This window comes from Dromiciops gliroides, chromosome 2 (genome assembly GCF_019393635.1).
Source record: "Dromiciops gliroides isolate mDroGli1 chromosome 2, mDroGli1.pri, whole genome shotgun sequence".
NCBI lineage: Eukaryota > Metazoa > Chordata > Mammalia > Microbiotheria > Microbiotheriidae > Dromiciops > Dromiciops gliroides.
The window spans coordinates 608,139,773-608,152,683 of NC_057862.1; the positions used below are offsets into that span (position 1 = coordinate 608,139,773).

General features: G+C 44.5%; 2 protein-coding genes across 5 annotated transcripts in view; one reads left to right on the forward strand and one right to left on the reverse strand.

The window, feature by feature from the left end:
* The window catches only part of CAMKMT (calmodulin-lysine N-methyltransferase), a 512,023-nt gene extending 507,475 nt beyond the window's left edge, over positions 1-4,548 (reverse strand). The window contains exon 1 of the mRNA XM_043983087.1: positions 4,144-4,548. Within this exon, the coding sequence (XP_043839022.1) occupies positions 4,144-4,260 (117 nt within the window). The 5' untranslated portion in view covers positions 4,261-4,548. The remainder of the gene's footprint in view (positions 1-4,143) is intronic.
* Positions 3,316-12,911, forward strand: part of PREPL (prolyl endopeptidase like) — a 52,105-nt gene continuing 42,509 nt past the window's right edge. Inside the window, exons 1-2 of one of the 4 annotated variants that reach the window (XM_043983083.1) lie at positions 3,316-3,591; positions 8,048-8,564. In XM_043983083.1, the coding sequence (XP_043839018.1) occupies positions 8,349-8,564 (216 nt within the window). In that variant the 5' untranslated portion in view covers positions 3,316-3,591; positions 8,048-8,348. Of the gene's footprint in view, positions 3,592-4,729; positions 5,173-6,309; positions 6,465-8,047; positions 8,565-12,911 lie in introns of those variants that run through there. The other 3 variants (XM_043983084.1, XM_043983081.1, XM_043983082.1) reach the window with 3 other exon arrangements.

Here is a 12,911-nt window from a genome sequence, read left to right on the forward strand (position 1 = left end):
AGGCCGGATTTGAACTCAGGTCCTCCTGACTCCAGGGGCAGTGCTCTATACACTAGCTGCCCCCAGAGATAACTCTATTAAACAACCACTGATTAGTAACTTCAAGTACGTCAGGAACACTTGGTGATCCAAAGGTATTTGCCACGGTCCCAGAGGATGCTAATGGAAAGATGCAAACAGAAGGACTCCTTTTAGAACATGTGACCATGCGAATGTTTCTGTTTGTGGATGATATCAGCCTAACTGCAACAAGCCCAAGCAAAACCCAGGACCTCTACATTTAGACTACTCAAAACGGGTTGTCCTACAAACCATACACAAAACATTTTTATGAAATGAAAAATCCCTATTGTCAAGACAGCAGTATGTTGAGTCAAATGATCAACCCAGGGGGCAAGTATATCATTACATATATCTAGGACAGATGTAAGGGGCAGCTAGGTGGCACAGCAGATAGAGTACCAGGCCTAGAGTCTGGAAGACTCCTCTTCCTGAGTTCAAATCCAGCCCGAGATACTTACTGGCTGTGTGACCCTGGACAAACCACTTAACCCTGTTTGCCTCAGTTTTCCCATCTGTAAAATGGGCTAAAGAAGGAAATGACAAACCAGTCCTGGATCTTTGCCGAGAAAACCCTAAATGAGGCCACAAAGAGTCAGACAAGACTGAACAACAACATGACTGGACCAGGAGGTGGGCCAGTAGGATAACAAATATTCTGTCTGAATACCAAACTAGTATCCATGAAAGCCTCCAGCATATTGCCTTGACTCCCCCTCCTCCAAAAGAAGCTGGAGGTGAAGGGGATGGGTTTTTTTGTTTTGTTTTGGGAAGGCAATTGGGGTTAAGTGACTTGTCTAGGGTCACACAGCTAATAAGTGTTAAGTGTCTGAGGCCAGATTTGAACTCAGGTTCTCCTGACTCCAGGGCTTGTGCTCTAAGCACTGCACCACCTAGCTGCCCCAGGGGGCTGTTTTTAATGGAGCTTACTTAAATTCTCTTTTAAACTACATTCTACTTAGATACACAAAACAATTAGAGAACAAAATGGACCTTATATGACCAAGTACTAAAATGTGTGGCCTATAAATTTGACATTGTAGTACTAAGTAAGTATATAAAAAAGAAAACAGAAGGTGATTTCAGGGGTGGAGAAGAAATGAGCATCTAGATATATCAGGGATGGCCTCTCGGAGAAGGGAGCTTAATTTTGAAGAAGCTGAGGATCATAGTCAACAAATATCATAGATATCCTATTTCTTTAAATAAAGATAATAAAGACACCAGCCGTCTGCTGTAAGGGAAGGGGCATTTCATCAAACACTAGTCAGGCAGAAGAGGCAAGGGGATCGCAGTTAAAAATAAAATGCTGTGGGGGCAGCTAGATGGTGCAGTGGATAGAGCACCGGCCCTGGATTCAGGCGTACCTGAGTTCAAATCCGGCCTCAGACACTTGACACTTGCTAGCTGTGTGACCCTGGGCAAGTCACTTGACCCCAACTGCCTCACCCAAAAAAATAAATAAATAAAATAAAATGCTGTATATCAAAGTCAATATGGGACTGTGAGATCAGGGGGAAAGTTCAGGCCAACTAGTAATGGGACAAGGGGAAGAGCAGAGGACTGATAGGCTCACAGCCAAATCCAAGCCAATGTGTACAGGAATATAAACATGAAATCCCATGAGATAAATTACTATTAATAACTAATGAATTGGAGAGATCCAGAATTCCCTTTCTTTTTTTTATTTCAAGACCTCAGGTTCTGAAGGTTGAGCTAAACATTTCCTCTATCTGACCCAGCCCAACTACAAGGAATCTCTAGTCTCAGATGAATCCCATTCAATCAGACTTGGGTGGAGACATCCTTTTGTCTAAATAGTCCAAGGCTGGGGGGGGGGGGGGGACCGGGTATGAGTATAGACATTGTTTCTTGTCCCAGGATGACATGAAGTCACTCTTGGCCCTTCACTTTAATATAGCTCACCTCCTATTGTGTTAACCAATCAGAGTTGGTTGCCAATCTTCTTTGAAAAGAACATATAAGCTCTGAGCCCACTTCATGATTGTCTTTGGTCTAAGAGAAAGACAGCCAAGTGACCATCCTTTTATTGATCACGTGCTGGCTTTATTAATTAAAATAGCCAGAAAATATGTCTCTCAAACTTTTTTAGTTGCCACACCCATCTGCCATGTCCCTTACAAATGATCAACCAGCCTCTGCTTGAAGAACTGGGAGGGAAATCAATTACCTTATAAGAAAGTCCTTACCACTTGTGCACAATTCTAATTGTAAGGAAGCTTTTCTTCCTATGGACCTAGTCTGGTCTCTGCAGCTTCCAGACCTTACTCCTAATTCTTTCTTGGGGCCAAGGACCACAATCCCTTCTCCACCTTATAGACTTATTGAAGATAATTAGGGCCCTCACAAATCTTTAAGTTGAACATTCCCAATTCTTTCAAATGATCCTCTCAAATGATGCTCTCTGGCCCCTTTCATTTTCCAAGTCATTCTGCTCTGAATGCGAAATAGTTTGCTAATGATTTTCCTTAATGTGGCTCCCACAATGTTGAGCAAACTGCTGAATGTCCATAGCACAAGCTCAGTAGTTTTGCTTGGCTAACATAGTAGAAAGTGGAGAGAAGATGGGGAGATGGGGAAGGAGGGAGGGGAGACCTAACATTTCACTGACATGAAAAATTCCCTAGTGAGGAAACTTCCTACGCTATAAAGTAGATCTATACCTGCTCTGTAACTTATAGTCTAAAAGGGTTTTATTCTGTAGGGGGGAAAAAAAAGGAAAAGAAAAACAATAACTTGTAATTTTGATCATTCAACTTAGACTCTATCCTTACTGCATTGATACTACTGTGGCATAACTGGATACTAATTTTCTCACAAATTGATTGTGTCATCTTGCCATGTCAGAGGCCCATTTTTGACAATAACATAATGTCATTTACAAGCCACACTTAAGACTGAACAGCAGATCCACTCGGACTAAGAAGAATGTATGTATGCATCAGCCAAGGAGCGCTGTGTTGACTTCAGAGCAGCCTGCAAAGGCTCTGCCGTCCAGGATGAAACGGGAAAGCTGCAAAGGTACAAGAACGGTAAAAGTGCTACTCCAAGCAGCATGGCCACGGCTCGGGGCGTCTGAGAAATATTTATAAGTAACAAAAACTCCCACGGAGGGATCTGTCACAAGAAGAGATGGAGCGGCTCCATCCAAAGCTTGCGCTGCCAACAGCACCTTGACCATTAGAAAAACAGCAGCAGCGCCCACAAGATTCAACCGAATAGAAGACTCCCGAGTCGACAAGTCCCAGCCCCCACGTCTTTGAGATCCAATTCCGTGTCTCCAGAGGCATCCCAAGATCGCAGGACTCATTCTCTCCACCCAATAGGAAAAAAAAAAGACAAAAGATGGTCCTTGCTCTCTGATGGGGGAGACAGCTACATACAAACATGCTATATACATGGGATCGATAGGAAATAATCAACCGGTGATATGCACGGGTAAATTGGAGATACTCTCACTGGGGAAGGTACTACAGGGAAAAGGGTAGGTCCTCACCACAACCCTGGAAGGTATGTGCTATTAATATTTCTGTTTTACAGATGGGGACACTGAGGCTGCAAGAGCTAAAGTCGCTCGCCCAGGATCGAGCGGCAGGGAATTGTCTGGGGCAGGATTCGAACACAAGTCTTCCGGCCCACATGTTTGTCGCTCTAGCCGCTGCACCACCCCTGGCTGCTTCGTAATTTGTATCCCAAAATTAACCACGAAGTGTCCAATAAGTGGGGTAAAAGTTGCGGGAGGAGATGGGGAGTGGGGAGACAGAAGGAGGCGAAGGAACAGCTACAGAAGAGGAGCCCGGGGTCGACGGAGACCCCAAGCGACAGAAACGCGAGGGGGCGGAGCAAAGTCAGACAGAAGCAACCAGATGTTAAGTGGGGACCTAAGGCCAGGCTGGGGAGGGGGACACAAGAGGTAGGTGCTGGCTACGTCCCGGAATCCTTTTTCAGGGCTGTTTGTTTCCGGGGGGGACTCTCACAAGTGACCGGCCAAGGCGGGCGCTTCGCAGAAGGGAAGGAAGGGGGCGAGCCTGGGCCGCAGGGTGAGGGAACCCCGGAGCTTACCTGCCGGAGCAGCTTCCACCTGGCGGCGCCCAGGGCCCCGCGAGATGCTGGCCCCGGATCCCCGGCTACGAGCTGTCCAGCCGCCCCAGGACCGGCCCCTGCCGCTGGCGACTCCATCTCGAGCTACCTTCGCGTCTCCCCTGCCAGGACCTGCCTGCCTCTCAGCTGACAGGACCTGCGGCTCCAGGGACTCCCAGCCGCGGGACCGCGTGGCCCTGGCAGCGAAAGCCGGCTCGGCACGCGGCCCTTCCGGGTAAACGCGTCACCTCGGCAACCGCGAACGAGGAGTGTGGCGATCGATTTGTCACTACTTCCTAGTACCCCTCCCATCCCGGGTGGCCATCTTACATGAGGGCAGGTCAAAGCCTGGCGAAGGGCTTCTGGCAAATAATGGAAGCATGTGCCCTATGTTGTTTCCATTTCTCTGCTGGAGTTGTTCTGGCTCCAAGGAAATCCGGGCAAAGGCCACTAAGTAAAACTGGAATGCCCGAGAGTACACGAAAACTGAGCCCACGCTAAAGATGGCGACTGCGGCGTCGACGTCCCCCAAGAAAAGGAGCGTCAGTTGCGGGCGCTCCACCCGGCGCTGGATTGAGCAGGTCTGCGTTGGGCGCTTGTCACGGCGGCGGCTGTTCGGGGCCGGCTCACCCGGACCACTGCACCCCACGGAGAGCAGGGAGAGGCAGCCATCCGATCTGGGTCTGCGAGGACGGACACTGGCCTTGTCTCTCTGGGTTCCCCATTTTCTTTAGGTTGCCTTGCCCTGGGACCCGTTCCTGATTCCACAGTGAGCTTGGTTCCCATCGCAGTGTGGGGCCGCCAGGTGCGAGGAAGCACTCGAACCCCGGACCCGCGGCCGGAACTTTCCCCTCTCCTCCCCTTGGCCTCCTGAGAGGTCAAGCAGCAGGCATTTATTAAGCTCTTACTGGTTTCCAAAGACTGGACAATAGTAGTCAAATAACAATCGTTAGCACTTAAAGGGCGCTTTAAGCTCCTCAAAGCGTTTGGACCCTACATCAGCCTCGGGAGGTAGGTGCTGTTATTAACCCCATTTTACAGATGAGGAAACTGAGGCAGGCAAAGGTTAAGGGACTTGCAACCGTGATGTCTATGTCTGGATTTGAACTCAAGTATTCCTGACTCCAAATACAGCACTCTTATCTACTCCACTCTTGTTTACCATGACTTCAGGAGGTGATGTCACGACTTGCGGTGAATTGTATGTGAGGGAGGGCTGTGCAAGGTCACCAACCTCTCTCTTCCAGAGCGATCTGGGTCCAGTGGCAAGATATATATCAGGACTACTGGAAATGGCCCAGGGTGTTTGAGCCAATCGGGCTTAAGTGACTTGCCCAGGGTCACACAGCTAGTAAATGTCTAAGGTCGCATTTGAACTCAAGTCCTCCCAACTTCAGAACTAGTGCTCTATCCACCGGGCCACTTAGCTACCCCTCTCCACCACCCATTTTTTGCCCCCCAGATCTGAATCATTACCCCAGCTGTGTGATGCAGAAGAAATATTGGCATGATTCCACCCCAGATCCATCTTGACAAGATTCAACTGGAGAGCTCATCCATTAGAGTGTTCCTGATGCTTCCTTATATGCTTGTGGGAGATGCTGAGTTATGAAAAACAATGCCTACAGGTTAAAAGCTCTGGCCAGCCTGTTATTCTGGAGTTCTGAGTGGTCAAGTTGCCAGAGGTTTATCAACAAGTAGGGTTGATTGGTTGACTAGCCTCTAGGTGTTGAATATTTTTGGCCACAGAAACTTCTGAGGTGTGAGGAAGTTGTACTCTGCAGCAGTAGTGTAAATGCCCTAAATAAATCACTTTTTTTTTTAAATTGAGAAACCACTTACTGGGAAGCTACCATGTTCAAGACAACATGGTCAGCATTCTATGTAACAGCTATGCTAACGGATAGTTTGTGGAAGACCGGTATTTGCCCTTCATGATGTCATCCTCAGAAATGACATCTCCAACTTCTTTTTAATAATACGTTATAGGGTTTTTTTTGTTGTTATTGTTGTTTGTAAAAACCTCCGAGACTTTTTTTATTGGGGGGTGGGGGGGGGCTTGGAGGAGAGAAAAGGAATAGAGGGTTTTTGTATTTTAAATAAATTTTTCTCCAGCATTACAGGATATTGATTTGTTGTATCCTGAGCTTTAACATCAACCTTTCCCTCACTACTTGTTGTTTATTTGAGTTCAATAAATGCTATTAAGCATTTATTGGATTTAAACCTGAGTTAGCAGCAGCACGGGCTTGACACGGTGTCTCTCTCCCCCCCCTCCACCCAAAGGTGGCCTTCGGCTTTTGGTGAGTTTTATACGGAATATAGACTAAGCTTAGACTTAAGACAATTTGTATTGTACTTCTACTTTCCTATCCTTCTAATCAACATCACCTTGTGACTACCATACAATAAAAGCTCTAACTAGAAAACCAGAAGCTTCTTCCATTTACTAGTCTGGGAGATAAATTAAGGGAAAGGTTAAAGAGGGGAGATTTATGATCTAATATCCAATTTTAAACCTGAAAGGGATCTTAGAGATAACTTTAACCTAGTCTTATTATTTAGAGATGAGGAAAAGGGTTTAGTGGACTTGTGACTTGCCCAAGGTCACACAGATCAATAGCCAAATCAGGATTGAAATTGAAATCATCTGATTCCCAATTCAGTGCTTGGTTCACTTAAAAGGCACCATAGAAATACATGGGAAGGAATTTTTCTATTTTGCCTTTGTATTCACTGTGCCTTGCACACAATAAGAGCTTGATAAATATTGAATTAAATTTTTTAAAAGATGACCCTGCCCACAAGGAGTTTATGTGTTATTGGGGCAGGGGTTACAACTTATCCACAGATAAAGAAATGAAAAGTCATTCAAGGATGGAAAGTGCATTCACAACTTTTTGAGGGTGGTGGGGAAGGATCAAGACCAGACAGGGATGAGGAAAACTTCATAGAGAGGGTGGTGTCTGAGCTGAGCCCTGGAGAAAGAAAAAGATTCTGAATTAGATAAGGAAGGAATTATTCCAAATTAAGAGATGGGGGCAGCTAGGTGGCACAGTGGATAGAGCACCAGCCCTGGAGTCAGGAGTACCTGGGTTCAAATCTGGCCTCAGACACTTAACACTTACTAGCTGTGTGACCCTGGGCAAGTCACTTAACCCCAATTGCCTCACTAAAAAAACAAACAAACACACAAAAACAAATTAAGAGATGCTTTGCCTTATGCAAGTGTGTGGAGGTAGGGGAAAGAACATGAAGTTTGGGAAATGTCTAGTTAAATATGATTTGGCTAGAATGTAAGGTATGGAAGGGGATTAATGTGAAATAGGCTGGAACCAGAATGCAGAGCTCATAAACGCCCAGCTGAGGAGCTTGTATTTATCCTAGACACAATGCAGAGCCAATGAAGGTTGTTGGACAAGCGAGTGACATGGTCATAGCCTTAGGATTGTTTTGGTGGCTATGAGAGGGATAAACTTATGGGAAGGGCAGCTAGGTGGCGCAGTGGATAAAGCACAGGCCCTAGATTCAGGAGGACCTGAGTTCAAATCTAACCTCAGACACTTGACACTAGCTGTGTGACCCTGGGCAAATCACTTAACCCTCCTTGCCCTACCAAAAAAACAAACAAACAAAAAAAGTAGTCCTTCCTTCCAATTGCCTTCTCTAGCAATAACAGTACCATTTTCTGATCAATTGGATCCCAAACACTGTGACAAACTTATGGGAAGACAGCCCATTGACCTATTCTCTGGCTATCTTCTCTATGTATACCAAATACATGTAAAATCATGTGAATTCAAAGCTAGTTTATCCAGAGGAAAACCCAGATATAAAGATCTCTGAGATATGATCATTTGTAACTTCTCAATTTTTTTTTCTATAGGATGTAACTTCCAGTATAGTTCCCATGTGGTCTCAGTCTGAGAGACACATCCACCAAGAAAGAAGTATATCTTAAGGGAGTTGTTGACTTCCTGAAACTGACATACACATTTTTAAAAGCCTGTGAACCTGTTAGCAAAAGTTGTTCATGATACAGTATTTTGGAGGCATGGTCCTCCAGTAAGTGGATTAAGAAGTGCCGATCTTAAAAGTTTTGAAAATTCACTAGAATTGCTTTGTGACAACATTCATGTCTCAAGAATTCAAAAGTCAGAACGACAACAAAAAAGAACTTTGACACCATGCATCAGAAAGCCAAATTCTTCCTCCAAACTCTGAAGTTTAGTATTGCTCGCTTTGGAAAATACACACAGAAGCATCATCACGATCACCATCACCTCATTGACTGTTGCCCTTGGATAAAAGCGAGAAAATGTCACAGCTTTACATGTTTGCAAAATAAATGCAAGAAATTGATATCAGCAAGAAACATCCCAAGCCGGAGATTCTCCTATGCGGTAAGAACTATTTGTACTAATCTCTTTGTAGACAAATCCCAGTTAAGAGATAAAAAATTGACAGGCTGGATCCTAGCACTATTCCCCAGTCACAGAATCTCAAAGGTACCAGACCAAGAATCCCCAACAAGTGGTAATGCAGCTATTGCTCAAAATCTCAACTGAAAAAATTAATAATGCGGATTTATTGGAGAGTCTGTAAAGGATTTTTAGGTATGTCTACTACTACACACTGCTTTTACTTTGTCTAGTCTTGTTAGTTACACACTCTTTAGTATGGAAGACATTGTTTATATAGAACACACACACTGTGTCTTCCACTTTAGTATAATAGTGCAGAGGCAGTAAGGTACTGTGGGAAGAGCCCTAGTCCTGGAGTCAGAAGACCTGCTTCCTAGTCAGCCCTAGGAGTTAGTAGCCCTTGCACTAACTGCCTCGCAGAAGTGTTAGGAGCAGAGAACTTTGTACAACTTCAGTGCAAATTGTAATTGTTCTTGGGTGAATATTTACTGGGTTATTATACATATTATATTTTATTATTATATACTGTTGTATAGCATAGTACTAGAATGGGGGCATACCAAGAAATAAATTGCCAGAGAAAAATTAATCCATACAAAATCAAAGATTTAAAGACTGGGGCAGCTAGGTGTCGCAGTGGATAGAGCACCGGCCCTGGAGTCAGGAGTACCTGAGTTCAAATCTGGCTTCAGACACTTAGCACTTACTAGCTGTGTGACCTTGGGCAGGTCACTTAACCCCAATTGCCTCACTAAAAAAAAAAAAAGATTTAAAGACCAAATGTATCGACTGCAGTCTCACTCTAATGTTCTCCTCAAAGTCCTTATGCTGTGGGATTGTTTCCTAGGCTGTCATCCTTTACACTGAAGTGCCTCTGCTAGACCTGTATATGAAGGCTCGGACAGGTCCAAGACTGCTTTACACTAAATTCCAATCTTTCCACTCCAGTGTCCCATAGACATCACTTATCATTTGGGTTTATTAGGAAAACATTTTTAAAGGAATGTGGAGACGGAGGATTAACTAAAATGATACTTTCCATACATCACAGAGGTATTTTAAGAATTCACTTGTACTTGGTGGTTAAGGTTTTCTGGTCCATGCCACACGTTTAGCCCTTGTTTTGTTTACTCTTGTTTTGTGTGTGTGTGTCTTATCTGCTCCCCTAAATTGTAAGTTTCTTGATAAGAAAGACTATTTGTTATGCATCTTTCATATTCCCCCATAGCATGGGCATATATATAAGTACTCAATAAATACTTAATGTTATAGTATTTTCAAGCTTGAAGAGACCATAGAGATCAGCTAGTTCAATTTGCTTTTTTGGGGGGGGGGGCGGGGCAATAGGGGTTAAGTGACTTGCCCAGGGTCACACAGCTAGTAAGTGTCAAGTGTCTGAGGTCAGATCTGAACTCAGGTACTCCTGAATCCAGGGCCGGTGCTCTATCCACTGCACCACCTAGCTACCCCTCAATTTGCTTTTAAAAACAAATGGGGGGGGGGGCAGCTAGATGGTACAGTGTTTAAAGCGCTGGCCCTGGATTCAGGAGGACCTGAGTTCAAATCCGACCTCAGACACTTGACACTTACTAGCTGTGTGACCCTGGGCAAGTCACTTAACCCCCATTGCCCTGCCAAAAAAACCCCCAAAAACAAAAAACAAATGAGGGGCCTCTTGGTGGCACAGTGGATAGAGCACTGGTTCTTGACTCAGGAGGATCAAATCCAGCCTCAGACACTTGACCCTTTCTAGCTGTGTGACCCTGGGCATGTCACTTAACCCCAATCGCCTCACCCAAAAAACAAATGAGCCTCATTGCCCCGAAAAAAGGGGGAAAAAAAAGCAAAAACAAATGAGGAATGTGAGGCCCAGAGAAGTTAAGTGATTTGCTCAAAGTCACACAGTTAATAGCAGAGCAAGGAGTAGAAGCCAGCTCTCCTGACTCCAGTCTCTATTCTTCCATGCTTGCTTTAATGAACCTGAATCAGTCAACAAGTATTTGTAAGCACCTACTTTGTGTTGGGCATGAAGAATATGAAAACACATTTTTACCATATTTGGTTCTCTTTCTTGTGTTTTATACCAGCTTTTCATGTTAAAATTGCTAAGAGGAATAAAAATGTCATAATCATTCCATTAATTTGGGCAATTTGGTACACATTTTTTTCTTATCCACAGAGGACAGTTTCCCTCATCCTCACTAAAGCTATATGAGATAGGAAAGGTTGTGTAATACAATGAGACAAATCAACTTATCAGGACATTAATCATATTAAATAGACTATTAAGGTATTACATTACTGGATTTTTTACCCATTTCAAATTAAGTAGTAGTGTCATCAACTTACCCAAAAGAGCAATGATGATCAAAGTAGCATGTATCTTTCGGATTTAAAAGCACACAGTAGCTTGTCAGTAGAATAAAATAATTCACCTCAATAAATATGCATCACTTTTGTACAAGGGTCAGTGCTAGGTGCCATAGCTACAAAGAAAGATATGATGAAAGACTTTTTTCTTATGATATTAAACTATAATGAAGTGAAGGCGTATACAAGTAATTATTACTCAGGAGAACTCCTTTTATCTGAGAGGCTCTGGGAAGGAGGCATCTGAGTTAGTAGGAGGGGTGGTGTGAGAAAAGAGGCCAGACCAGGAAGGAGTCTAGAGTGGAGACAGAGATCCCAGTCTGTCTGGACCGGGCCACGCAGCAGCAGGGTAGTGTACCTTGAATACCAGGATCAGTCGTTTGTAATTGAGGAGACATTAAGGAGCCGATCCAAGTTTTGGATTAGTGGGAGATTACCCAGGCTGTAATGGAAAGGATGAATTGGAGAGGGGGTAGAATGGAGGCAGTTAGAAGACCATTGTAATAGTCTGGGCAGGAAGAGATAAGCTAGGATGGAGGGCAGAGAGGAAAGGACTGACCTAAGAAACGTTCGTGGAGATAGAACTAGAAATGGTTTTACTAATTGAGTTGACACATACAATTCAAGGAAGACAAACTCAATTGTTCTTACAGTTCCCTGGGGGAGGGAAGAGTCAGTGAAGGAAGAGATTGAAACCTGAAGAGAGAGAGAGAGATCAACAATCAATCAGTGCTGGGTATAAAAATAAAGGGAAAAAAAAAAAGGCCAAAATAGGCCCTGCCCCCAAGGAATTTATGTTTTAATGGTAGAGACATCATGCAAATAGGTACATACAGGATATGCAAAGAACTGATGGGAAGTAGTCATCTCAGAGGAGGGTCTCCTACAGAAAGACTGGAAAACTAGGAAATAGAGGGAGAAAGAAAGCATTCCAGGCATGGAGGGGAGAGGGGCAGCCAGGACACAGGCATAGAGGAGAGACATACAGTGTCCTATGCAAGGGACAGCAAATAAGCCAATTAGGCTGAATTGTGGCATGTATGCCAGGGGTAAGAAAAGTAGGGAAGAGCTAGGTTATAGAAAGCCTTAAATGCTGAAGGCTTTAAATTTGTTCCTGGAGTCATTGAAATCTACTAAATGGGAGTCAGAGAAGGGGGACAGAAGCAAATCTAGGCTTGAGGAAAATCACTGGCAGCCGAGTGGAGGATGGATTGGAAGAGGAAGAGACTTGAGACAGGGAGACCAACTAGAAAGGTCTTGTGGACCACGTAAGAAGTGTGGAGGGCCTAAACTAGGCTGGTGACTGTGGTGGGGAGGAGAAGGGATGTATAGGAAAGGAGATGTAGTGAAAGTACAGAGTGGCAAGCTCTAGATATGGATTAGATTTTTTTTGAAGAGAGAGTAGTGAGTTGTGATCCCGGGTGAATGGAAAGGTGGTAGTGCCTCAGAAAGCCACAGGAAAATGGAGGAGAGAGGAAGGGTTTTTTTTTGTTGTTTTGTTTTGGTTTTGGTGAGGCGGTTGGGGTTAAGTGACTTGCCCAGGGTCACACAGCTAGTAAGTGTCAAGTGTCTGAAGCGGGATTTGAACTCAGGTACTCCTGACTACAGGGCCAGTGCTCTATCCACTGCGCCACCTAGCTGCCCCTGGGAGGAAGGTTTTTGGGGAAAGATAATGAGGTCTGTTTCAAACAAGTTGAGTTTCAGGTACTCATAGGATATCCAGCTCAAGATGTCCAATACGCATCTGGTGATAAGGAACTAGAGCTCAGTAGAGATACTAGGACTGGACAGGTACATCTGGGTATCATCTACATAGAGATGATAGTTTAACTGAGGAGCAGCAGAGATCAGCTGTGGAGATAGTACAGAGTAAAAAGAGAAGAGGCCCAAGACAATCTTGGAGTGAGAATGGGAAGACAAGGGGGAAGGCAAACACAGTCAAGTGAACATGACATG